Source organism: Mustela erminea, chromosome 13 (assembly GCF_009829155.1).
Source record: "Mustela erminea isolate mMusErm1 chromosome 13, mMusErm1.Pri, whole genome shotgun sequence".
NCBI classification, from domain to species: Eukaryota; Metazoa; Chordata; class Mammalia; order Carnivora; family Mustelidae; genus Mustela; species Mustela erminea.
Window position 1 is genome coordinate 63,935,454 of NC_045626.1, and position 25,643 is coordinate 63,961,096.

The 25,643-nt window shown below is 48.4% G+C and overlaps 1 protein-coding gene and 1 long non-coding RNA gene across 2 annotated transcripts; one reads left to right on the top strand and one right to left on the bottom strand.

The window, feature by feature from the left end:
- The first annotated feature begins 84 nt into the window (after positions 1–84).
- LOC116571902 lies at positions 85–24,331 on the top strand. Its single transcript, XR_004278040.1, has 3 exons — positions 85–489; positions 9,540–9,543; positions 24,321–24,331. It is a non-coding gene; the product is annotated as an uncharacterized LOC116571902 (long non-coding RNA).
- On the bottom strand, positions 919–25,307 carry YPEL1 (yippee like 1). The gene is made up of 5 exons (XM_032310397.1): positions 25,098–25,307; positions 8,909–9,191; positions 5,975–6,018; positions 5,306–5,414; positions 919–4,164 (listed from the first exon to the last, which is right to left on the bottom strand). Exons 2-5 carry the CDS (start codon positions 9,023–9,025, stop codon positions 4,075–4,077), a joined length of 360 nt encoding a protein of 119 aa, XP_032166288.1. The 5' UTR covers positions 9,026–9,191; positions 25,098–25,307; the 3' UTR covers positions 919–4,074.
- Positions 25,308–25,643: the final 336 nt, after the last annotated feature.

Below are 25,643 nucleotides of genomic sequence, written 5' to 3' on the forward strand. Positions count from 1 at the left end.
ATTTTGACAGAGATCACAAGTAGGCAGAGCAGCAGAGAGGGGGATGCAGGCTCCCTGCTAAGCAGAGAGCCTGATGTGGGGCTCGATCCCAGGACCCTGATACCATGACCTGAGCCGAAGGCAGAGGCTTAACCCACTGAGCCACCCAGGCACCCCAGGGCTCCCCTCTTTCCACCTCTGATATTGAACCCCAGACCCAAGCCTGCTCTCTAGCCTGCCTCTGTTCAAGCCTCTTGCACACATCCTCCAGGTGCCATCTGGGCCCCTTCCCAGAGCTTGTCTGGCCATTATCATCGTTTCATACCGGTCACTGGCCGTCCTGTATGTGAACAAAGTCTGTGCTCCCCACGCACCCTGTCCCTCTGCAGTCCTCTGCCTGTGACTGTAGCCAGGGACCGGGGTTCTAGAGAGCACCTGCTCAGCCCTCTGCACCTGGGGCCAGGCCCTCGTCACCCTTCTCCCTGACCTCCCCACCATCCCTCCCAGGGAGTTGGTGTTTGTGCCCAGAATGCCTCCAGGAACCTGGTTTGCCCAGGAGAGGGCTGCATCAGGGACAGCCATGTGAACACACTTGCAGACCTCTGAATAGCTCTTGGTGACTCAGGGTGCGGGTGGATGGGTGAGGAGGTGGCCCTGGAGAGGGAAGGTTCCAGAGGGCCCCCGGGCTCCTCAGCTTTCTGAGTTTGGGGACAGGGGGAGCTCAAGTGAAGCTTTCTTGGGCTGCGTGTACACTCCAGACTTGCCTGGTGGGGAGCCTGGTGGCACCCTGCTCTAGGACACGGGAGGCTGCACGCCACCACACAGGACCGGAGCAGCCACAGGAGGAGCTCGGAGATGCAAAGCTCCCAGCGGGAACCCAGGGCCCCTCAGCATTGGGGCAGGGCGCCTGAGACAGGAGGTGCTACCAGAAAGGACACATCTGACAGTGGAAGCTTTATTTTTCAACCTCACAGAGACACAGAGGACAGAGGGCTGGACGTGGAGGCTGAAGGAGGCTTGTGCACGTGAGCTTGGCAGGCCTGTTCCAAGGGGCAAACCTGGCTGCTGACCATCTGTATGTCCTTCAGCTGCACCCAGTGACCACACCCACCTGGCCCAAAGCATGGCCAGCCCACCCTTGGCTGCAGGCCCACCCAAAAGCCTTTGACAAAGGAGGGTTTACATTTCGGTAGGTCGTTTTGGAACTTTTAAATGAATTTTCTAAATAGTAAAACCGCTTGGATTTTGTAAGTACCTGGTGAGGTCCTCAGGTAAATTAAAAGGGCTTTTGGAAAAATTCCCATGTCTGATCTCGCCTAATATCTGACAGATGCCATCAAGAATAAGCATTAAGGTACAAAAATACTATATATATGTATATATAAAACAGCAACGAAATGAAACCACACTGATAAAGCAGACGAGCCATGCCAGAGAATGCAACATGGTTGAAGTTCAATGCATTTCTGGTCCTGGCATCATCTCCCATTCTTTAAGGAAACAAATACTTTAAATAATTTAAATAAAAGTTGCAGGATGATACTTAGTGTCTCAGAATTTAAGAGGGTGGGACATTCCCACACTTCACCAGCACGTCTGGTTGTGTGTGGTCTCCCGAATGTCCTTCCCCTGAAGCCAGCTCACGGTCTGTTCATTTGGTTTTGAAAGGAGCTTGGATTTTTCAGAAGACCATCAAATAAAAGTGGTAAAGAGTTTTTCGTTGGTATCAATTACCAAAAAAAAAAAAGCCTAAGACCACTAGTAAAAATGTTTCAATGCCATCACAAAAGACAATACAAAAACCAAAGTGCTCAAATCCAAGGAGCAGTAAACTTGCCCAAAACATATAAAAGCTTTAAATATAGTTTAGTATATACAAAACTCGGTCAGAAGAATTTGAGAAGATTCTTCAGTTTAAACGAAGAGCTTGTGGGGAAACACTAAGGAGCCCGGCCCTCGGTGCCCCGAGGACCCGCCCCCCAGCCCTCATCCTCTCGGGGCCTCGGGCGCAGCATGGAGGCTTGCTGAGGAACCACGGCAAGGAGGGAAATGTCAGTTTAGGCGAAGTTTTCAATGAGGAGCACTCACTCCTCAAATTAAAGGGCCTTGCCAGCCCTTCAAAGTGGCCACTGAGGTCCGAAGCCGCAGATGTCCACGCTGCCTGTGCCAGCTCGAGGGTGAAGTGTCTTCGGGTTTCGGAGCCTGGCAGCGAGTGCACCACGCGTGCAGGCCTAGGCCCCCGGGGCGCCTGAAGGCTGTACAGCTGAACATGAACTTATACACATGGGGACTGTGCTGGGACAACCTAAACTGCGGGGGACGCCAGCTCGGGGAAGCAACAGCCTGCTGGAGTACCTGCACACGCAGAGGCCCACACAGCTGTACAAAGACCTGCCCTTGACGCTGGGATATGCGCGGACACTAACCTGGGCGCCCGTCCCCTCACCCAGGGTGGGGCGCTGCATCTCCCCACGTTCTAAGGCTTCGCTTTTAGCCAGAGAGACGGTGCCAAAAGGGAAGCTCTGGGTGAGCAGCTGTGCCAGAACCAGTCAGGGGAGCCCAGTGCCTGGTCACGGGCTCTGGGCTCTGGGCTCCGGGGAGGGCCGGGACCTCCCACAGGACTGGAAAGCCGTTCTCTCGCCCTTCCTGGCCAGCTCACACTCGCCCTGGGGCTGACCTTTGCTGCAGTGGTTTCAGAGCCACCGGCCGGGCTGAGAAACATCTGGGTACGCTGCCCTTCTCTCTCCCTGCCTCGCTGGGCCCTTTTCCTGCCCCTCGGCAGTGAGATCGCAGGAGTTTCATGCCATGCTACACCCAAGGCCCCGCCAGACTCCTGGAGCAGCATGCCGGGCCAGGCAGCTGGAGTCAGGTCGGAAACTTGAAAACCAAAACCGATTTGGGAATGGTTTTTAGCCTTCATTCTCTGAAAAGTGGCCAGAACCTTGCGTAGTGCTGTCTCCCTGCGGAGGCGCTGGTGGATCGGAACTTAAAATACATTGCTGAGACACAAAGTGTAGACGACCATCCAGTCCCTTCTGTGTCAGCTCAAGGGGCAGAACCAGTGGGGCACGGGAAACCCATATTCATTTACGAAGTTTAAATCTGTTTTGAAACTTTAACCTTTCCTAAAAAAATTTTAAAATGATCTCCCAAATCTGAAGTTTGGAAGTTCATCCGGCTAGTTCTGGCCTCTTCCATATGCAAAAGTATTTCTTTTTCTTCAAGTACATCAGAACAGAAAAGGAAATCCAATTTGATTCCGTCCAGTGAGTTCATCCCTCACTGCGCAGACCACCCTGTCAGCGACTGACACAGAAGCTCCACTTCCAGCGCCCTGCCGGACCGTGGCCTCCGCACAGGCGCACCTGTGGCCCCTTGGAACAGCCTTTGCTAATGCTTGCTTTCTAGATAAAGAAGCGTTGGCTTAAATAAACAAGATGTTCCATTAGACAGATTTCTCTATTTATAGCTTGTCTAAAATGTAATCAGTGGTATCTTCTAGTTCTGAGCAAGCCTTCAAAAAAAAAAAAAAAAAAGGCCCCTTGGTGTACATATTTGTTGACTGTTTCTGGAAGATTCCTAAATGAGCACTATGCCTTAACAGCTCATCTGCAAAAGGAATAACTCATCTGTAGTTTCAGGAATTAGGAGAAAAAGTGGCCTATAGTATCCTTACTCAAAAAGAGCAGTGTGAACTCGCTCTCTGAAAAGCGCCCTAACCCTGTGGTCTGCAGAAATTTGTTTTTTTTTTGTTTGTTTGTTTTTTATCAAACATGAAAGAGCACAGCCAAACTCTATCGTAAAGGCATAGCTTAAAAGAAGGTATTAACTAGATAGGGAAGTCATCAATCGGTTAATTCTGTCTCTAGAACTTGAGAAGTTGGGAAAAAGGTCACTGAAACATTTCAGAAACAGCCATGTACGTGAACAGGACAGAGGCTGGAGGGACACCTTACCACCGGAACGGCCGGGAAAGGCCCACCCGCCGCAAGGTTCAAGTTCAAGAAATCCGGCCGTCCAGGGTGCTCCTATGTCTCCGTTACACTTACAGTCTCTTCCACAAACTAGTATTCAGAAGAGAACGAAGTTTTCACTTTACTCCCAACCATTGTCTTTGATCATGTGGGCAAGCTCAATAATAAATTTTCCTTCCTTATATTTCTGACTGCTTTCAAAGGCATGTTCCTTGAAAAAAAAAAAAAAAAAGAAAAGTAGAAAGAAGGTTTCAGGACAGAATCGACTTCACTTTTCAACTTCATTACACTCTTGGCAAAGAAAACAAGCATATGGGGTCAAATCTCCCCAGGTGTCCCTTGTTCCACAGACCAGGGCCAGGGGAGGGGTCTGTCTCTGTGACGGGCCTGGGCAGGGAAGGGCAGCCCACCTCTACTTGTCCTTAACCTTACAGATCCATTTCACAGGGAAAGGGTAATTCAAGTTTATCCCTGAGCATCTACCATGCGTAAGACAATCCGGGGGGAGGGGAGGGGAGTGAGATCCTGCTTGCAGGGACTGCAGATAAAAGGCCAGTGGAGGCCACTATAGCTAGCACCGGGGGGTCATTTAAGATGCTGGAGGGAGAGAGAAGGCCCTTGGCTGGGCAGTGAAGGTAGAAATGGAATTGGGTTTGGCAGGGTGTATGTGCGTGCACATACAGGCCTCTTGGAGCCCATCTCCACGCCGGGGACTGCGTCTCCTCATGTGTGTCGAGGCATGTGGAGGACAGGAAGTCAGGCATTCCAGAAAGAGGAAGTACAGGCAGCCCTGACCAAGATGACCAGAATGGCTGTAGCGGACAACAGGCAGGCACCAGCCACACCCAGACGCACCTCTCAGGTGCCACGGCTGGCGGTGGTCGGGGGCACAGGAGACAGACTTGGGAGTCAACAAGAGGGGTGGCGCACAACGGGATCAGGGAGTGTGGCGGGGGGGGGGGTCAGGCGGGCAGAAGCTGCCTGTGGGCCAACCCCCAGGTGGGCCAGTGAGGCCAGGCCTTGCTGGGGGCCGCCCCAGCCACCAGGGAGTGTCTCCTGCATAGGTGGGCCGCTCGCCTCCTGCCAGAGGACCCTCGGAGGGCAGGGCCACATGCCCTCCAACCAGCATGCCTGTTACCCACGTCCCACCTCCGGGAGTCAGGGGAGCGTGGGTACAACCATGTGAGGACCTCCACGTTCAATTGGCTAGAAAGACACTCTACGACGAGAACACGGGACACTTCAGGCAGGAGGTCTTACTCCTTTGCAAATTTTGCTCCTGACTAACACGTGTTTTGGTACCGCGGTGAGTCGGCGTGGGCTCCGCGGGCCCGGAGTGCACGGGTACTCACATATTTCCACCCGAGCGTGGTTTTGCAGTTTTCACAGTAGATGTCTGCGACCGCGTGCAGCCCAGTAAGAAGAACCCTCTCCTCCGCCGGGCCACAGCCCACGTTGACCCTGCAGGGGAGCAGGTGGGACTGTGCTGAAGACCAGAGGCCCCGCCCCTGCCCACCACTGCCCTTGGGGGAAGGATCAGCTTATTTCTCCAGAATCCCAAAATGGGATGGGCTGTGGGGGCCATGACCACCGTCCTGCATGGAGCACTGTCAAAAATCAAACCCACCACAAATGGGTCACAGACCATGCCTCATGTGGGAGCTAGGTCTCAGGTAAGAGCACACCCTTCCCGCAAACCCTCACACTAAAGAGAGCAGAATTCTTTAAGCTATCAAAACACTGGGTCATTCTAGGGGTACCTGGGTGGCTCAGTCATGATTCCCGGTTCCTGAGCCTGCTTTTCCCTCCCCCTCTGCCCCTGCCCCCCAACCCCCGGCTCGTGCTCTCTCAAATAAATAAGATCTTAAAAAACAAAAACAAAACCGCTGGATCATTCTGGCTCATCAAGGAATTCTGCAGTCCAGCTTTACGTGACCATGTGCATGGATGGACAGGAGCACTGAATGTAATCAGACCATGGACACAGCCATGTCCACAAGGCCAATGGCAGTAGTACTCACACAGAATTGAAGAGGTAGGCTCGTCCCTGACTTCCCTGAAAAGACTGCAAAGAAGAAAAAAATTTTAACAGATGTACTGTGGTAAGAGGAAAAGTCTGGCATTTAGGGATGAAGATGGAGAGACTTTCAGGTCATGGACTTCAACGTGGATGGAAGGGCCACCTTGTAGGGCATTTCAAGCAGCGTTCAGGGGAGCGCTGACCACAGGCCTCCAGGACCCCAGACCACAGAGGACCCAGAAGTCAAAGCGCTCCTAGAGCCCCAGAGGGGCCGCTCAGTGTCCCGATTCTCTCTGCTGGACTAGCTCCCGTCAGTCAGACAGTAGGGGGAGGGGACATTCCCATGCTTTGCCATTGAAACTGAAAGCAAAACCACATCCCAAGATGATGCCTTCCTTGGAGGAAGGGACCTTCCGGTGACATCTCCCCCAGGAAAGTGCTTTAAGCCAAGGAACAGCTTGTAGCATACCCACGGAGTCTGGGATGATAATGGAGGCAGGATGGGGTACCGCTGGGTCAGTTCCAGACTTAGCGCCCGCACCCTGCACTCTCAGCAACAAGAGGGAATGTGAGTTCCCTCGTAGACAGACGGGGGGGCTCGTCTGCTTCGGTGCCAGGTCCAAATGACAGAGCAGAACACAGGGACCTCAAAAATAACCAAATGAAGAGAACTTCTTTGAGTGCTTTTTTAGTTTGTTTCTGTTTTGGGGTTTGTTTGAGGTTTTTTTGCCTACCACCTCAGCACAAATTCAAAAGACTGTGAGGAATGTTGACTGGAGCAGAGGGGGACAGTATCTGTAAATGGAAGAAGCACATGCTGTGTGACCAGCCACTCCACTCCTAAGGATTCACTGTCAAGACAAACCAACCGGAGCACACAGGGAAATGTGTGACAAGATTGGTTACTGGTAAGTATTTGCAATTGCAAAAGCATGGCACACGTGGATACCCACACAGTGAGCAAACGAAGGCACTGACATCCAGGACACAGGCAGACATTAAGAAGGGGACGGAAGCAACCGGGCACGAGCGTGTGTGGTGAGAGTCACACTGGGAAGTGGAGAGCTAGCCATGACACGCTGTGCTGTGCTGTGTTGTGGGGGCCCTTCAATTAAGGGGAAAACCACAGGGCACCAGAGTGGCTCAGTCAATCAAGTGTCTGCCTTCGGCTCAGGTCACGATCCAGAGGTCCTGGGATCAAGTCCCACATCGGGCTCCCCGCTTGGTGGGAAGCCTGCTTCTCTCTCTCCCTCTGCCCCTTCCCCTACTTGTGCTTGCCCACTCTCTCACACACTCTTGAAAAAATAAAATCTTAAAAGATAAAGGGAATACCATGATCTTATAGGCCAGAAAGAGACCACATATGCCACACAACTAACAGAGACAAGCAGAAGGAATGGAGTCAGGGGTGAGGAGGGGAAAGCAGATCTGTCCCTGTCTCCCGTGCACACGACTCCGCACTGTGCTGGTTCGTGCGGTCCCTTGCATGGGCACAGACAGCAGCTGCCCCTGCTGACCAGGGACACACATCCACTGGAGCAGCACAGAGACCCTCATGCTAGCCACTAAGACCCTGTGGTTTGGGGGCCCTTTGTTACTGCCGCATACCCTCGCCTGAGGCTAGTGGGTTTTGATCTAAACATACAGCTTTCAGACTTAAAAAAAAGAAAAAGAAAAACACTTTTTAAGAGTTTTCCTTTCCAGGGGCTTTCCAGAATTAAGAATATTACTTTATGTCCAGTTTAAGAAATAATCATGTTATGGGCTTCCCCTCACATCCTTATTAGCCTTCAGTTCTGTAGACCGATTTTCCTAATTCTCTTGCCTGCTCTTCAAATTCTCCGCCCGCACCCCTATAAATCCTTATTTTTTAAAAAATTTTTTTTTAAGATTATTTATTTATTTGACAGAGATCACTAGTAGGCAGAGAGGCAGCAGAGAGAGAGGGGGAAGCAGGCTCCCCACTGAGCAGAGAGCCTGATGCGGGGCTCGATCCCAGGACCCTGGGATCATGACCTGAGCCGAAGGCAGATGCATAACCCTCTCACCCACTGAGGCGGCCCACAAATCCTTATTTTTTAAACAGGGTTTGGATCCATGATGTGGCCAGATTTGTGGGTGGGGGTGAGACAGAAGTCAGACTAGAGCAGGAGGTCTGCAACCTTCTATAAACGAGGGCCAGCTGAGAAATGTTTTCAGCACTGGGGGCTGCGAGGCCTCTGCGGTAAGGATGCTGGTGCTCTGGCCAGCCCAACAGCAGCCACTGGTGCTGTGGAAACACACAAATGTGGCTGTGGCTCAATAAAACTTCCTGGGAACAGGTGGGGTGCCGGAGGTGGCCCACAGATAAAACCAGAGCCTTCTCACAACGAGACCCGCCTGCATCAAGGAACGGCTCCCTCAGGCCAGGGCATCACTGACTAATGACAAAGATGGCCCTCTTCACAGCTTCCCTCATGGGTATTTTTCTAAAAGATCCAATTTTTCCCCTCCCCCCACGATACCCTGTTTTCTTCTTAAGTATTCCGAGTTAACATTTAATTTCCTCATTATTGGACTCTTTCCACAGATCTTCTAGACTTCCTTTGCTCCTTCAGTGTTTCTTGGTCTTATGTGAACTCTATTGCTCTGACAAATAACCTACTCATCTTGCTTTCTGTGATTTTCTGTCCCAGCTGCCTAGCCCTCCAGCATCCACCCCCTGTGCCAACACTATGCCCAATGGCACACCAAGATCACAGTCATACCGAGATAACAAGATAGCAGTCAGTCACACTCAATCACGCACAAAACATTCATCAGTGCTGCTCAGAAGGCCCTAGACTACTAGGACGCCACCAACCCCGGAATTCACATGATGGTCAAATGTCCATCTGGTAGGAGGTACAATCACAGTGACCGGGGGCCCATCGCTCCCTGGACACCAACCACTTGCCTTGGAGATCAGCTCATCGTGGTTGGCCAGGTGGGCTCTGCAGTGGACACAGCTGTAGGTTCGGTGACAGTTTGGCAAATAAGCTTGGAACGTTTTGGATTTTGTCATCTTCACCATCTCGGCTGGGCGCTCCTCGCTCAGCTCAGGGCTGGCACTGGACGGCCGGCGGCTCTGCTGGGCCCTCTGACAAGAGAAACAGCGGAAGATGCACGCAAGGGCCGTCGTCGTTCAGAGGGCGTGTGGCACTGTCCACACAGTTGGGACGAGAGAAAAGCGTCACAACCTGTCAACCAACCATGACAAAGCACAGGGTTATGGAGGGGACAAGAGACTTTGAGGAGGCATGCCTGGGAATTGTGTGTTCCCAGGAACAGGGTGGGGAGAGGCAGACCCAGAAGATCGAATTCTTTACTATTTGTCACGGTTTCATTCTAGATGCCATTGGAAGTGGCGAGTGAACTACTTTTACTTCCAGATCACTTGAGAAAAACATCTGATTTAGTGCATTTTAGGCTGTGTGTGACTTCTGGAAACATAAAGGAAAGAGCAGCCAACAAGCCTCCCGTCTGAGTGAGGCCAGCAGCAGGATGGCACACATCTTGTTCCAAATCCTGGAATTAATGACTCAAAGCACCGTGACATTTATGAATACGCAAGAGGGATCCAGTTTAATTAATCGTGAAGAAGTTACATATCAATCCAGAAACAAGCCCTTTATATGCTCAACTGATTTTCAACAAGGGCACTGAGATGATTCAATGGGGAAAGGGCAGTCTTTTCAACAAACGGCGCTAGGAACTGGATATCCACATACAACACAAAAATGAGGCTGGACCCTTATTTAACACCATATACAAAAAATAACTCAAAGTGGATCCAAGACCTAAATGTAAGAATGAGGGGCGCCTGGGTGGTTCAGGTTCAGTCGGTTGGGCATCTGCGATCGGCTCAGGTCATAATCCCAGGGTCCCAGGATCAAGCGTCGCATTGGGCTCCCTGCTCAGCAGGAAGCCTGGTTCTCCCTCTGCAGCTCCCCCTGCTTGTGTTATTCCTGCTCTGGCTCTCTCTTTGTCAAATAAATAAAAATTTTTAAAAAATTAAAATAAAAAAACAAACACACAAAAAACCCAAACTATTAAAAAATAAATCAGTGTAAGAATGGAAACTATAAACGGTTAGATGAATCTACAGGGGAAAGCATTCACAACATCGATGGGGCTTGACTGCCTGCAAATGACGGTGAAGGCCCAGACACATATTCAGACTGATGGATGGTAAAGTGAGAAGGAAAATGGGGCAGAGCACCTGTAGAACACCAAAGAAAAAGAAATAAAAGTATTAGAAGTATCCAGAAGGGGATGGAAAATTACCTTGCAACAGAACAATTTCCTAAGTAGAACAACAGAACCCAGAAGGCAGTCAGGAAAGGTACCTTTAAGGTCCTGAAAGACAATGATGGCTATTCCAGAATTCTACATCCAGTGAAAATATCTTTCAAGAATTCCGGAATGATGTTTTCAGATAACTAAAAAGTTTAACTTCAGCAAAGTATCATTAGAGGAAGCGCAAGGATGTGCTTCAGACAAAAGAAAAACAGCACTAAACGTGAGAGTCTAAAAAAAAGAATGGGAATGAAGAAGATGGTAAGTCCGTGGGTAAACAGAACAGCAGTATCTTGTAGAGCTTTGAAGAAATAGGACTGTGTGGGGCGCTTGGGTGGCTCAGTCAGTTAAGTGTCAGACTCTTGATTTCTGCTCAGGTCATGGTCTCAGGGTCGTAAGACTTGTCTCAGGCTCCGCGCTGGGCATGGAGTCTGCTTAAGATTCTCTCCCCCCCACCGTTCTCCCCTAAAAATATAAAAGAAAAAGAAAATATATCACCGTAATACAAGAGCACAGTAACTCAGGGTGAGAGCTCTGATGAAAACTTTCTAGAGTCCTTGTATTATTCAAAAAAGTAGCTATAAGTATTGGTTAAGCTTCAGATTCTGGGAAAGTAAGGATAAATGTTATTTTGATTACATTTCTAGAACAACAAAACCTAACTGTATAATTCCAAACCTACAAAGGGGCGTATCAGTGAATGATAAAATGTCAGTCTAAAAAGACGCAAGAAAGTGGGTGGCCCAGCTGAGGGAACATGCATCTCTTGATCTTGAAGTTGTGAGTTCAACAACTCACCTAGACTTAATTTACAAGAGACATACCTCAAAGTAAGGACACAGAGTGGCTAAAAGATAAGGCTAGAAACCTGGGTGGTGGCAACACAGACATAGGGCTTATAATTATTTGCTGGCAATAGATTTGTCTTATGTATTATATATATGTGATTCACAATAAAGAAATTGAAGTAGTAAAAGGATTGGGCATCTGGCTGGCTCAGTTGGTAGGGCAGTACTCGATGTTGGGGTCGTGGGTTTGAGACCCATGTTGGGTGTAGAAATTATTTTAAAAAAAGGTGGCTAAAAGGGCGCCTGGGTGGCTCAGTGGGTTAAAGCCTCTGCCTTCGGCTCAGGTCATGATCTCAGGGTCCTGGGATCAAGGCCCGCATCGGGCTCTCTGCTCAGCAGGAAGCCTCCTTCCTCCTCTCTCTCTGCCTGCCTCTCTGCCTACTTGTGATCTCTGTCTGTCAAATAAATAAATAAAAATCTTTAAAAAAAAATCTAAAAAAAAAAAAGGTGGCTAAAGGACAGAAAAAGTAGATATTCGAATGAAAAAATATTAATACATTAGCACTTCCCTTAAATCAATATTTAAGGGAAGACTTTTGCTAGATAGAAAAATGGGTTACTTCATAATGATAAAAATAGCCAGAAGAGAAATAGCAAGTGTAAACCTTATCACTTAATAACATAGCCTCAAAATATATAAATCAAACACTGACACAACTGCAAGGAGTAAGAAATAAATCTTCAATCAGAATAGGATTACTGGGCGTGCTTGGCTGGCTCAGTCATTGAGCATGTGACTTTTGATCTCAGGATCGTGAGTTCAAGCCCCACGCAGGGCATAAAACTCTGTTTAAAAAAAAAAAAAGAATAGGAACACTGATTATAGTGTGTAAATATGGTATAATTATTACATATTTATATTATACTTGAAACATAGCATATATAGTATAAATACATTTCTCTTTTACTATGCCTTTCAGTGACTGATAGAACAAACACAAATGATTATGGGCAGAGAGGATATGCAAAATGTGATGAACAAATTGGACCTAAAAGACATGGAGAAAACTGTAAGAACTGCAGAACCCACATTCATGCACAGCATGTAAACATTTACAAAAGCCCACCCTACAAGTCTCAACCAACTTCCCCAAACTTAAAACACAGTATATTCTCTGACCACAATACACTTAAGTTAGAAATCAATAAGAAAACCTAACAAGAAAAGTCTTTGGGGGTGCCTGGGTGGCTCAGTGGGTTAAGCCTCTGCCTTCAGCTCAGGTCATGATCCCAGGATCCTGAGATCGAGCCCCGCATCGGGCTCTCTGCTTGGCAGGGAGCCTGCTTCCTCCTCTCTCTCTGCCTGCCTCTCTGCCTACTTGTGATCTCTGTCTGTCAAATAAATAAATAAAAATCTTAAAAATAAAAAGAAAGAAAGAAAGAAAGAGATTCACAGATACAGAGAACAAATGGTGGGTTACCAGAGGGGACAGGGTGGGCAAAGTAGGTGAAGTGGATTAAAGGGTATGAACTTCCAGTCACAAAATAAAGAAGTCATGGGGATATAATGTACAGCATAGAGAATATGGTAACTTTTTAATGACTTTGTATGGGGACAGGGGACACTAGATTTATGGTGGAGATCATTTCATAATATATAAAAATACCCAATCAATATTATATACAGTTAAAACTAATAGGATATTGTGTGTCAATTATTCTCTCGTATTAAAAAAGTATAATCTGAGGAGAGAAAGGAAGGTATTTCTATATACTCATGGGTCTAAGAATGGAAATTAAAAGATCTTTTTATTAATATTATTAAACAATAATAAAATAACTACTTTCTAGTACTTAAAGGGAAATGTATAATCTTACAGGATGTAGACTAGAAAATAGGATAGGTTGAAATGATGAGCTAAACACCCCCCTTTTTTTTTTTTAAGATTTTACTTATTTATTTGAGAGAGAGAGCCTAAGCTGAGGTGAGAGGGAAAAGGAGAGGGAAATGCAGGCTCCCTGCTGAGCAGGGAGCCCAACGACCTGAAGGAATCTTCAGAGGATTACGCTAAGTAAAAAAAAGAAAAAGCCAGCCCCCCAAAGGTGACATACTGTATTATTCCATTTGTAGAATATTCTCGAAGTGACAAAATCATGGAAATGGGGAACTGACTAGAGGATGCTGGGGGTTAAGAGGGGGCTGAAGTGGGTGTGGATGTCAAAAAGCAACACAGGGAATCTTGCTGTGACGGTTTTTTTTTTTTTAGGTTGACTTTTTTTCCCTCAGAGAATTTTTTAGAATCTAAATTCAATTAATTAGCATATAGTGTATTATTAGTTTCAGAGGTAGAGTTCAGTGATTCATCAGTCTTATATAACACCAGTGTTCATTACATCACGTGCCCTTCTTAATGCCCATCACCCAGTTACCCCCTCCCCTCACCCATCTCCCCTCCAGCAGCCCTCAGTTTGTTTCTGATGATTTTAAGAGTCTCTTACGGTTTGGCTCCCTCTCTGATTTCATCTGATTTTTCTTTTCTTTTCTTCCCCTATAATCCTCTGTTTTCCTTCCTTCCTTTTTTAAAAAAAAGAAAAAAAAATTTTATTTATTTGACAGAGGGAGAGAGACAGAGGGAGGGTGTACAAGCAGGGGGAGTGGGAAAGGGAGAAGCTGGCTTCCTGTGGAGCAGGGAGCCCACTGTGGGGCTCGATCCCAGGACCCTGGGATCATGACCCAAGCCGAAGGCAGATGCTTAACTGACTGAACTACCCAGGCATCCCTGTTTTGTTTATTAAATTCCACATGAGTGAGATCATACAATATTTGTCTTTCTCTGACTTATTTCGCTTAGCATAATACCCTTTAGTTCTATCCACATCATTGCAAATGGGAATATTTCTGTTTTTTTGTGATGGCTGAGTAGTATTCCATTGTGTGCATGTATACACACACACAGACCACATCTTCTTTACCCATTCATCTGTCCATGGACATCTAGGCTCTTTCCACAGTTTGGCTGTTGTGGATGTTGCTGATATAAACATTGGGGTGCACGTGTCCCTTTGGATAACTACATCTGTATCTTTGGGGTAAACACCCAGTAGTGTGATTGCTGGGTCATAGGGTAGCTCTATTTACAACTTTTTGAGGAACCTCCATACTGTTTCCAGAGAGAGTGGCTGCATCGGCTTGCATTCTCAACAACAGTAAACACCCATCTTTAAAAGTTAAAAAAAAAAAAAAAAGTAGGGGCGCCTGGGTGGCTCAGTTGTTAAGCGTCTGCTTTCGGCTCAGGTCATGATGCCAGGTCCTGGGATCGAGCCCCACACTGGGCTCCCTGCTCAGCGGAAAGTCTGCTTCTCCCTCTCTCTCTGCACCCTGCTTGTGTTCCCTCTCTCGCAGTCATTCTCTGTCAAATAAATAAATAAATCTTTTAAAATATATATTCTTAAAAATAGAAGTTAAAAAAGTAACAGAGAGGAGTGTCTGGGTGGCTCAGTCAGTTAAGCGCCTGCCTTCGCCTCAGGTCATGACCCCGGGGTCCCGGGATCGAGCCCCGCATCAGGCTCCTTGCTTGATGGGAAGCCTGCTTCTCCCTCTCCCACTCCCCCTGCTTGTGTTCCCTCTCTTGCTGTGTCTCTTTCTGTCAAATAAATAAATAAAATCTTAAAAAAAAAAAAAAAGCAACAGAGAAACAACACAAAGAAAATATAGGGAAGGAAATAAACAGGAAAAAATGTAATGTAACAGGCTAGGAAAACATGCAAGAGAGGATCAACAAAGCAAAAAGTTTGTTCTTGGGAAAGGCAGATAAAACTGATAAAGCTCTGTTCCACTGATTTGGGGCAAGAGGTGGGAGGGAGAGACCGGGGCAAGAGGTGGGAGGGAGAGATCGATAGAAGTAATAACCTGGCAGAAATGGAAATGGGATATCACTTTCTTTGGATGAGATTTATAGGGTAAGAGGATGTTGTGATCAACTGAATGTATTTAAAAACGTAAATCACACAGATAAATTCCTAGAAGAAATATAACTGAAAAATAGGACTCAGGAAGAAACAACAAACCCAAACAATCTGATAAACATTAAAGAAACGGGGATGACCCAGCAGCTTGACCTGATACCAAACCTCGATGAGGGTAGCGCAAGAATGAAATACGCTATAATTTTCTTCTCATGAACCAAGATGCAAACCCCCGAAATCAGTTTACCAAAGGGAATCTAATACTATTTTAAAAGGATAATAAAATACAATTAGGTTGACTTTATCACAGGAATTCAAAATCATTTAACTTTAGGAAATACAGTTAATACAATGTACCACGTATTGTTCTCTCAATCTGTTTATCTCAATAGATGCAGAGAAAGCATTTGACAAAACCTAACATCCATTGATAATTCTAGCAACATTCTGCGCAGACTAAGGAAATAAGGGAACTTCCTTATCTGTTAAGAGACATCTATAAAAACGGAACAACCCACAATGAACATCAGCTTCTCGGGTAAGACTTAGAAAACTTTCTCTAAATCAGGAATGAGCCTCTACACCACCATTTCCACACAGCCCTACCCGACCCCCGCCAAGTCCCAGCCAGCTCTGCAAGACAAGGCAACAAGACATAAAGATCAGAATAGAGGGGCGCCTGGGTGGCTCAGTTGGTTAAAGCCTCTGCCTTCATCTCTGGTCATGATCCCAGGGTCCTGGGATCAAGCCCCACATCGGGCTCTCTGCTCGGCAGGGAGCCTGCTTCCCCCTCTCTCTCTGCCTGCCTCTCTGCCTACTTGTGATCTCTCTCTGTCAAATAAATAAATAAAATCTATAAATAAAATCTTTAAAAAGGGGGGGGGCACCTGGGTGGTTCAGTGGGTTAAAGCCTCTGCTATTGGCTCAGGTCAGGATCCCAGGGTCCTGGGATCAAGCCCCGCATCAGGCTCTCCACTCCTCGGGGAGCCTGCTTTCTCCTCTATCTCTCTGCCTGCCTCTCTGCCTACTTGTGATCTCTGTCTCTCAAATAAATAAATAAATAAAATCTTTTTAAAAAAAATAAATAAAATCTTAAAAAAAAAAAAGATCAGAATAGAAAAATATACACTTAGGCAACAGTGTTACAGTACAAAGTATCTAAGAATAAATTCAAAGACCTGAAACATCTTTACAGAGAGAGCATACGTTTTTGAGGGACAATAAGGAGTACCTAAATAAATGGAGATAAACCAAGATCAGGACCGGAAAATATTGTAAACATATTGATTTTTATTTTTTATTATTTTAGCTGTATTTGTTTTTAGAGACTGTATTTATTTTCTTTGAGAGAGAGAGCATGAGCACAGGGGCAGAGGCTGTGGGGGAGGGAGAATCTCAAGCAGACTCCATGCTGACGGTAGAGCCCAATACAAGGCTTGATCCCATGACCCTAAATGATCATGATCAGAGCTGAAACTGAGTTGGATGCTTAACCAACTGAGCCACCCAGACACAGGTGAATTTTATTTAAGTAATTTCTACACTCAACGTGGGGCTCAAACTCATGACTTCAAGATCCAAGTGTGGCACTGTCTGCTGACTAAGCCAGCCGGGCGCCCCCCACCCCCAGAAGTAGTTTTTAAATCAAATGCAATTAAAATCGGGGCACCTGTGGCTCAGTTAAAGCCTCTGCCTTTGGCTCAGGTCATGATGCCAGGGTCCTGGGATGGAGCCCCACATCGGGCTCTCTGCTCGGTAGGGAGCCTGCTTCTCCCTCTCTCTGTGCCTGTCTCTCTGCCTACTTGTGATTTCTGTCTGTCAAATAAATAAATAAAATCTTTTAAAAAATGCAATTCAAATCAAAATCCAGTAAGATGTGTTGTAGTGTGTGTGTGTGTGTACATGTGCATATGCAAGCCAGTGAAAGGCAGCAAGACTGGATTCTAAAATTTATCCTAAAAGTGTCTATAGGGGAGGATAAATATTTCCTCAACCCTCTCAGGGTCCCTGGCTGGGTCTGGAAATTAAACTGGCAAAGAAAGATCAGCAGGCGAAAAGCACACAGATCTTATGGAATGTTTCCACAAGAGAATGAAGAACCAATAGCAATAGAGCAGGAAGCTTTTCTATCACTTAGACAAAGAAACAATTTATTTGTGAAGAACTGACAAGGTAGAGGTCTTTCGTCAAGGGGGTATTCTGTGGTGAAGAAGTAACTAGAAAGACAGGGTAGGTTTAATAAGGTTGTGCAGAATTCTTGGCCCCAAATTCTCTGTCTCTGATAGGAAGGTCTTCCCTCCTCCTCATATAGGGAGGACACCTTTCCCAGGAGGATCTTATGACCTGTGTCAGGGAGTAAGGGCAAAGGGGGAGGTCAGAATGACCTCCTTCCTTCTGTCATTTTCTCAAATTCCTCCAGCTTAAGATAGTCAACATGCATGGTGACATATTTTAGTGTAGTGTGTCTTGAGCCCCATCCTGTCAAAGGTCAAAACCAATGAGGGCGCTCTCGAAGAGCGTGATGGAAACACGTTTGCTACGTGAGTCTGACAGAGAGCCGTCCTGCCATTTTCCACAGTCACAGAGGACAGAGCAGTGCTGGCAGGGGACAGAAAAACAGGCTGATGGGACTCGAAAGAGAACCTAGAAACAAACCTATGCCTAGAAGGACACCAGATACAATGACAGTGGTAACACAGCTCACTGCAAGAGAGCGGTTTCCTAAAACGGTGCTGGAAGTTATGGATACCCATCTGTAGGAAAAGGAAAAGGTGGGTCCTATTTTATATCAGAAACAGAAATTAATGGTTGTCCCATTTCCCAACAGAGAAAATCTGCCAGCAAGAATATCGTGGAGGGGGTGCCTGGGTGGCTCAGTGGGTTAAAGCCTCTGCCTTCGGCTCAGGTCATGATCCCAGGGTCCTGGGATCGAGCCCCACATCAGGCTCTCTGCTCAGCAGGGAGCCTGCTTCCTCCTCTCTCTCTGCCTTGCCTCTCTGCCTACTTGTGATCTCTGTCTGTCAAATAAATAAATAAAATCTAAAAAAAAAAAAAAAAAAAAAAAAGAGTATCATGGAGGAAAGTTCCACACAAGGGACACACACGGACGCTTACACATCTGTCTTCCAAAACGAAGCTCTGTTTCTCTCTCCACTCAAAGTCTTCTCAATCAAGGATTAAGGGAGCCTCTGAAGAAGTCTGATTGTATTAGATATTCCCCGTCAGGGATTCCCAAAACTTTAACCTTTTCAAGCCATCACATTAGCCCTGATACATTCTATTGGGTTTTATTCGTTACCCAAACTACTGGGCACTCTGAATCGGAATCCTGGCATCCCTCCCATATTTGAGGTCATAGGGATGGGGGTCAATCCGGATGGATCCCACCCACAGCAGCCCAGCTCCCACCCTATGTCCCACACGGGCCACACAGGTATTGTCAATCCACACATGCAACCTCCCCCGCCCCCCACAATTTGGTGATGACTCATAAGGAAGAAAAAAAAAAATTTTTTTTTTTTAAAAGTAGGCTCTACACCTGAACTCACAACCCAGAGACTGAGAGTCCCACGCTCTACCAATTGAGCCAGCCAGGCGCCCCCTGACCTGACTTCTTACTGAACTCATGTTGAGTCTGGTTTCATACCTTCACCTGAGTCTTTCCCCTTTATTGAAAGGAGTCTTCAGTTTTGTCCCTTCTTTCCTCAGACTCCCTCAATGAAGACTCTAAAAGTATGCGGTAGGGATGCCTGGGTGGCTCAGTCCATTAAGCCACTGCCTTCGGCTCAGGTCATGATCCCAGGATCCCAGGATCAAGTCCTGCATTGGACTCCTTGCTCCGGGGGGGAGCCTGCTTCTCCCTCTGCCTCCCACTTGCCTGCTTGTGCGCACTCTCTCTCTCTGACAAATAAATAAATAAAATCTTTTAAAAAATAAAAATAAAAAAATAAAAGTTCGCAGTAAAGGGGCCAAGAGACAGGAATCTCAGACTATTCACGAGCTGCCTGGTAGGTCTCAAGAGTCCTGCCCCTTTAGTGGCAGAAACACTGCCCCCTGTGACTGAATGGAGAAACTCCCAGAAACTCCCTCCAGCCTTGAAACAAGGGATTTCAGGGTGCCTGGCTGCTTCAGTTGGCAGTGTGTGTAATTCTTGATCTCAGAGTTGTGAGTTCGAGCCCCATGCTGGGTACAGAGATTACTTTAAAAAGGGGGGGGGGGAGTTCACTTTTATTCATAATAATAAAGGGGGTAACACCTCTTATTTTTAGCTCACATGCAGTTCCCTTTGTATGGGACACCACCTTTCAAAGTGGCAACTCGCCAAGGCTTTTCTGTTTATCGTGAATTGCTCAATGACACAGCTGTGTGTCCTTCCACTGCAGCCTCCAAGGATGGCCTTCGCCCCAGCTGACCTCAGCCTGAGGAGCGGCCAGTGTCCCCAAGGCCTGTCTCTGGAACCGCCCTCCTCAGAGTCTCCTTTCACCTCGACTGAGCCTTGTCCGTGCTCAGCACTCACGGCCAACCCTTCCAAGGCAGGAGTGTGCCTTACATATACACACTCCACCGTCCCCGTCCTGACTGCCACCCCTGTCGCCACCCAGCAGAGGGGGCCCAGCCAGGACAACGGCCAGGCCTGGATCTGTGGGTCCGGAGAAGCGTTTTGGGTGGTGGTTCCACTAGGCTTCTAAACTGGGTATCTGCTGGGGCGCTGACAAGATCACGGCCAAATTTTCAGGCACCCAGTGAGCAAAATGGGCTTTTACAACATAGAGCTACTGGCGAGTTCGGAGCCTCCGTGAAGTCATAGAAAGGCCGATGGGTCCTGTGAATCATGTTTACTATAGGACATTATGTTTCCCCTGGGTTTGGAGGGCAGCAACCATCCCCCCCACCCCCACAGAAGATATTACTGTGGGGTAATTTTTTGGAGCAAAAACAATATTCTGGATTCCAGAAATGTCTCTCCTAAAATAAACACGCATAATTATTTTAAGAGAACGTGAATCAGGCCCATGTCCATATGGTGCTGTTACCACACTTCGAAAGACAAAAACATTGAGAAATAAAGCCCCAGCCAGGCAGCTCTGACATTTCCGGGATGGCATGGAGGCTCCTGAGGGCCCCACACCCTGGGCCTCCCATTCCCCCTACTCTCCACGCCACCTCCCCACCCTGCTACTACCTGGTGACAGGCTCAGTCCCAGCCCTCTACTTCCCCCAGGAAGGAGGAGGAAGGGAGGCACCAGGCATTCAAAGCATTTAGCCAGAGTTCATGGTGGAAGTGGGACCCCGGGTGAGTGGCTCGGGCAGGGACATCCACATCTTCCATGGAAAAGGGAACATGGGGGCTCTGCAGAGACGCCCCCACCCCCTGCCCCCCCCCCATCCAGGCCAACACTATCCTAAGTAGCAGACTTCACAAGAACCAGACGAACTGGCAGCAACCCTCGGAGGTGGGGATTCTCCTGAGTCCCACTGTGCAGATATGGAAACTGGGGCCCAGAGAGCTTAACCAACCTGCCAAGGTTGCACAGCTAGTAAAGCAGTGGATTCAAAGCCAGAGTCTACACCCTGGACCGCTGTGCCTTGCAGACACATGAACCTATGTGAACTTCATTCATCGAAGCAAATTAAAGGGAGTCTGGTAGGTCTTACAACCTAGCAGATGGGCAAAAATTTTTAAGAAGTTGCTATCACCACTGGCGAGGGCTGGCTGTGCTGCAGCCATCTGGTAACACCTGTCAGCGCTCTTGGGCACACGCCCCTGGACCTCAGCTGGGGGCTAGGAAGCACGGGGAAGGTGACTCCCTTTTCACCATTTGCTTTTTGAACAATTTAGATTTTTTAAAAAATATTTTATTTATTTATTAGAGCACACAAGCAGGGGGAGTGGCAGGCAGAGGAAGAAGCAGACTCCCCATTGAGCAAGGAGCCTGATGTGGGACTCGATCCCAGGACCCTGGGATCATGACCTGAGCCGAAGGAGACGCTTAACCAACAGCCACCGAGGCATCCCGGTGACTTTAGATTTTTGATACCGAAGGTATGTACCAACTACTCAAACTCACTCTCTCTCTCTCAATCTTTCTCTCTCTCTCTCTCTCTCACACACACACACACATACACACAGCACAGATGTGGAAAGGCCTGGAGGGATTCACGTCAAAGGGCAATGGCAGGAGGCCAGTTTGCCTTTGGCAGAACCAGCTTCCCTTCACACGCGTGGTCCGCCTTCTCACTGGAGTTACAGGATGAAACACTCTTCTCCACACATTTCAGGGACTGCAGGCTTGGTGATCAGTGGACCCACTGGGAGGGGCAAGATTTCCTCAGTCCTACCACCTGTCTGTCTGGCCCCAGATGAAGCCCCACAGCCTCTCCAGAATCCGGGCAGGGGTGTCTGTGCAACTTCAACACCTCATGGCCTAGCTCCTCTGCCCTCCAGGTCCTGGCTTCACCCCTCCACCCCCCTGCCTTAGGTTCTACCTCCACCATCTGTCTCCTGCAAGGCTAATAATTAATGTGTTTGCACTGAGCCCTTCTTTTCCAACAACCTGTAATACATTATTTTGTATTTCTCCCACTAGTAACAAAGTTCCCCACAGTCAGGGCCTGGGGACACTTCCTAGCAGAGTTTACTGGCTTGCTTGCTATTGACAGGGGGAAAGACCAAGTTGCTAGCTACACACACACCACTGCCCTTCTCACTTGAAAGGGTGGCACCCAGAAGGCTGATGGAAGCAGGACACACGGCGGGATAAGGACATAATCAAATATTTGAAGGCCTGTGTTGGAGCAAGAGAAGGAAAAACCAGAGATGCAAAAAGCAATCGAAGGGGGCCAGTGCTTGGGGGTGAGAGTGCCAACACTGGGAAGCCAGGTGACAGCACAAGGGACCCAGGAGGGGAGGTTTGGCAAGAGACAGGCTGCTGGGGGTGAGGGGGGACAAAGCTGCAACAGAGCCTGGCTCAAACTGTGCCCCGTGTTTGGTGGCCAGGGAACCGCAAGCCAAGCTGTTGCCTTATCTGTAAAATGTGGGTAAATTGCGATTCACAAGGTGGTCCAGACAATCGCATAAGAGGTCGTGTCATCGTTATAGGACAGCAGGACAGAGGGATGGTGAGCGCATCTCCCCATCAGGAGTCCTGGTTCTGGTTCTGAGGCTCTTCAGGAGCCAGATTAAGAGGATGTTCCCTGGGTGGGGACCACACTGTGTTGGCTCCAGGATTTCCATCTCTCTCTCACCAGCAGACAGCTTTTCAGAGGGTTTCTATCACAGAAGGAACAGGGACTTCCTTCCTGAATCCAACCTCTGCTGTCCTCTCCAGAACCCTTAGCCCTCTATGTCTTGGTTATTCAGAACTTTCTCCAACCTCCCCCAAAATCTCATGTCAAGATTTCCACTCCCTAGAGGTTTCACTGATTAGCAGATCTAACTACTTTTCTACAGATGGAAAACCAAATGAACCTCAAATGAAGGTTTGAGAGGAAGATTTCCATTGCTGCTGCTTTTTTCTTTTTCAAAGTTTTCATATTTTCTACAAACAGAGGTAAGTCACTACTGAAGTTACAGCAGGCACGTAGCTCTAACAGAACACATGGAAAAGGCAAAAATCAAAAACCCAGCAAGTTGAGGACAGGTGTCATTACGCAGTCTGCCGTGCCCTCACAAATTAAAAGTGATAGCAATAAATAGGCAAAATGGGCTTAGTTAACCAGAGGGCTTTTCTCCCTTTCTTGTGTTTGTGTCGGGGCTCTGAGGCTAAAAGAATCTGTGTTATTCAACTTCGGCAAAGCAGCTTCTTGAAATGCCAATTTTATATCTTCCTGGCATTAAATCCACCCAGGCAGATTCTACTGGCAACTTGACCTCAGCATTTCAAGCACTCCCAGTGGCTGAGGATTGGTTCCCCACGTCAGAACAGCTCTCTAGGGCGAAGTGGATATATACGCTACTGAATAACTAAGAATACTGCCTCTTCATATTCTAGTTTCTCAGTCTCCCGGGGGTGCGGAGGGATACATTCAAACTCTATGGCAGCCCCTCGCCCTCTCCACTCTCTGTCCCTTGACATTAGGTCCTTGTGAAACTTAGGGATGTCAGGCAGGAAAATCAGGAAGAGATTTTATAGGAACGCTGCTTCCAATCTAAAGAGCTTTACACATTCCAAGGCTTCAAAACGGTAAGATTTAATGTCTGGACTTAGGCTACAAGAATGTCTCCATTTCAGTTGCTCATGTTGGCAAAAGCACCATGACAGGAGAGGGTCGTTAACACTGGGGAACACTAGGCATGGGGCATACCAGGGCTATCTGGACTATCCTTGCAACTTGCACAGAAATCTAAAGTTATTACAAAACAAGAAGTTCATTTAAAAAGCAAAGGCTACGGGGGCTCCTGGATGGCTCAGTCAGTGCAGACTGTGGCTCTTGATCTCAGGGTTGTGAGCTGGAGCCCCACACTGAGTGTAGAGATTACTTAAAGATGAAATCTTTAAAAAAAAAAAAAAGAAAGAAAGAAAGAAAAGAAAAAGCAAAGGCTATTGCTCAGATTGGTAATTAAGATTATTCAGCTATTTTGGGACGCCTGGGTGGCTCAGTTGGTTAAGCAGCTGCCTTCGGCTCAGGTCATGATCCCAGTGTCCTGGGATCGAGTCCCACATCGGGCTCCTTGCTCGGCGGGGAGCCTGCTTCTCCCTCTGCCTCTGCCTGCCTCTATGTCTGCCTGTGCTCGCTCGCTCTCTCTCCCTCTGTCTCTGGCAAATAAATAAATAAAATCTTTAAAAAAAAAAAAAAAAAAAAAAGATTATTCAGCTATTTTTTTTCTTAAGTGCCCAAAAGAAGCCAGACTCCGCACTACAGGTCTGTGGTGGGGCAGGATTTCGCTCTGGTCCTACCGCTGAGAGGTTCCTGCAAGGAGACACTCTAACCCTGTGAGATGCAAGGGAAGGAAGCAGAAGGGTCCAGGAGAGCTTCAGTATTAGCATTCCTCAAGTGTACCACGACTGTCACCCAAGAACCCGGGGCCAGGGGTAAGAGGGAATCAGCGCACAATTACAAAACTCAACCACCCCAGCATCCAGCACAGCTCCTGGCACCGAGCAGGGACTCTTCTACTAGAACAGAGCAGAGGCTGGAGCGTGCACAGGTGTGGGAGAGAGCCAGGCTTGCTCAGGTGAGGCACCTGGAAGAGTTCCCTAGAGGAGGTAAGCCTCCTCTTGAGGCTTGCTTAGTTTAGGAGGGAGGTGGGTGGAAAGAATAACATTCTTGGCAAAGGAAACAACAGGTTAAAGTGTGTGTTCTGGCCAGAAAGAGGAAGAAGAAATGCAACTGAACAAAAAAGCTTGGGGGTGGGGAAACTGAGGTCTTCCAAAGCCATTATCTTTGCAAAATGAAATTATAGCCTTTTTTTTTTCCCCATCCTGGAACTCAGCACATTATCTGGACATCAAAGATGTCAACCAGAGGCAGGCCTGGGGGAGGGGGACCCTACTGAGCAGGTTTCTCAAGCTATGGCTCCTGCAAGCTGTGCTTTAAAAAAAAAAAAAAAAAAAAAAAATCCTAGTGCTACAAGCAGGGAACTGATACAGAGAACAATTCATTTTAGTCACGATCTTTATGTGGGTAACTCGAAAACATCCCCCTCTTCTAATAAACATTCCTATGAACCCTCTTTTGTCCTCATTTCACTCCGGGTCGCAACATTTTTTGTTGTTGCTGTTAAAGAGGGAAAAGCCCATTACCAGCAGGCATCCAGTTCATTCTCTCTGTAAATTTTTTTCGTGGCTGAAGTGGGAAGGAGGCAGGGAAGGGAAGGAAGAAAGGAGGGCAAAATCAAAGCTCAGGCTTTGTGGTCAGCTCCAACACGGAGTGAGCCAAATAACAAAAAAATCCAATCAGAACAAAAACATCCACAGGTGCGGCCCGCTCGCGCCCCGCCCGCCGGCCCGGACGCCCAACAGGTGCCTCCGAGCCCCGCCCGCTGTCGCAGGAGCCTCGGGTCGCCACAAAGTAGCCGCCCGCGCAACAGTGTCCAGGCCCGCCCGTACTCACGGCCGCTCGGCGGTCCGCGCCCCGGCCCGCAGCGCCCATCCGGCCCGGGCCCCGGTCAGCGCGGGCTCGGCTCTCAGGCGGCGCCGGCGCGGCCCGGGACGCGCTGCGGCCGTTGGCGCCTCCGCAGGGCGCGAGGCATCCTCCCGCCGCCGCCCCGCGGGCCGCCTGCCCTTTGTTTTGGAGCCGCGGCCCCGCCGCGCCGCCGTTAACGGCCTCGGAACGCGGCGTCGGCCAATCAGCGCGCCCCCCCCGCCCGCGCTCCGCCCCGTGCCCCGCCCCTCCCGCGCGTTCCCTCCCCGCGCGCTCCGCGCCCCGGAGCTGGACCCGCTCGCACTCGACCGGGCTGGGCGGGGGCGCACGTGCCGCGGGGCGCGCCGCGCTCCCATTGGCCGGCCTGCCGAGCGCGGCCTCGGAGCCAGCCTATGAGGGTTGAAGGGCCTGGGGGCGGGGCCCTGCGCGGAGGGGCGGGCCCTGGGGCGGGCTCAAAGAGGATCGCAGTGCGCAAGCGCGGTCTGTTCTGAACTTGGGTGTTCAGCCCACGGTCTT

Excerpts from the sequence above, each read along its gene's own strand:
- YPEL1 (XM_032310397.1), bottom strand. The coding sequence starts at position 9,025 with ATGGTGAAGATGACAAAATCCAAAACGTTCCAAGCTTATTTGCCAAAC. Across the intron at positions 6,019-8,908 it reads ACGATGAGCTGATCTCCAAG|TCTTTTCAGGGAAGTCAGGG; the intron begins GCAAGTGGTTGG and ends TCTTCTTTGCAG. Across the intron at positions 4,165-5,305 it reads CCACGCTCGGGTGGAAATAT|GAACATGCCTTTGAAAGCAG; the intron begins GTGAGTACCCGT and ends TTTTTTTTCAAG.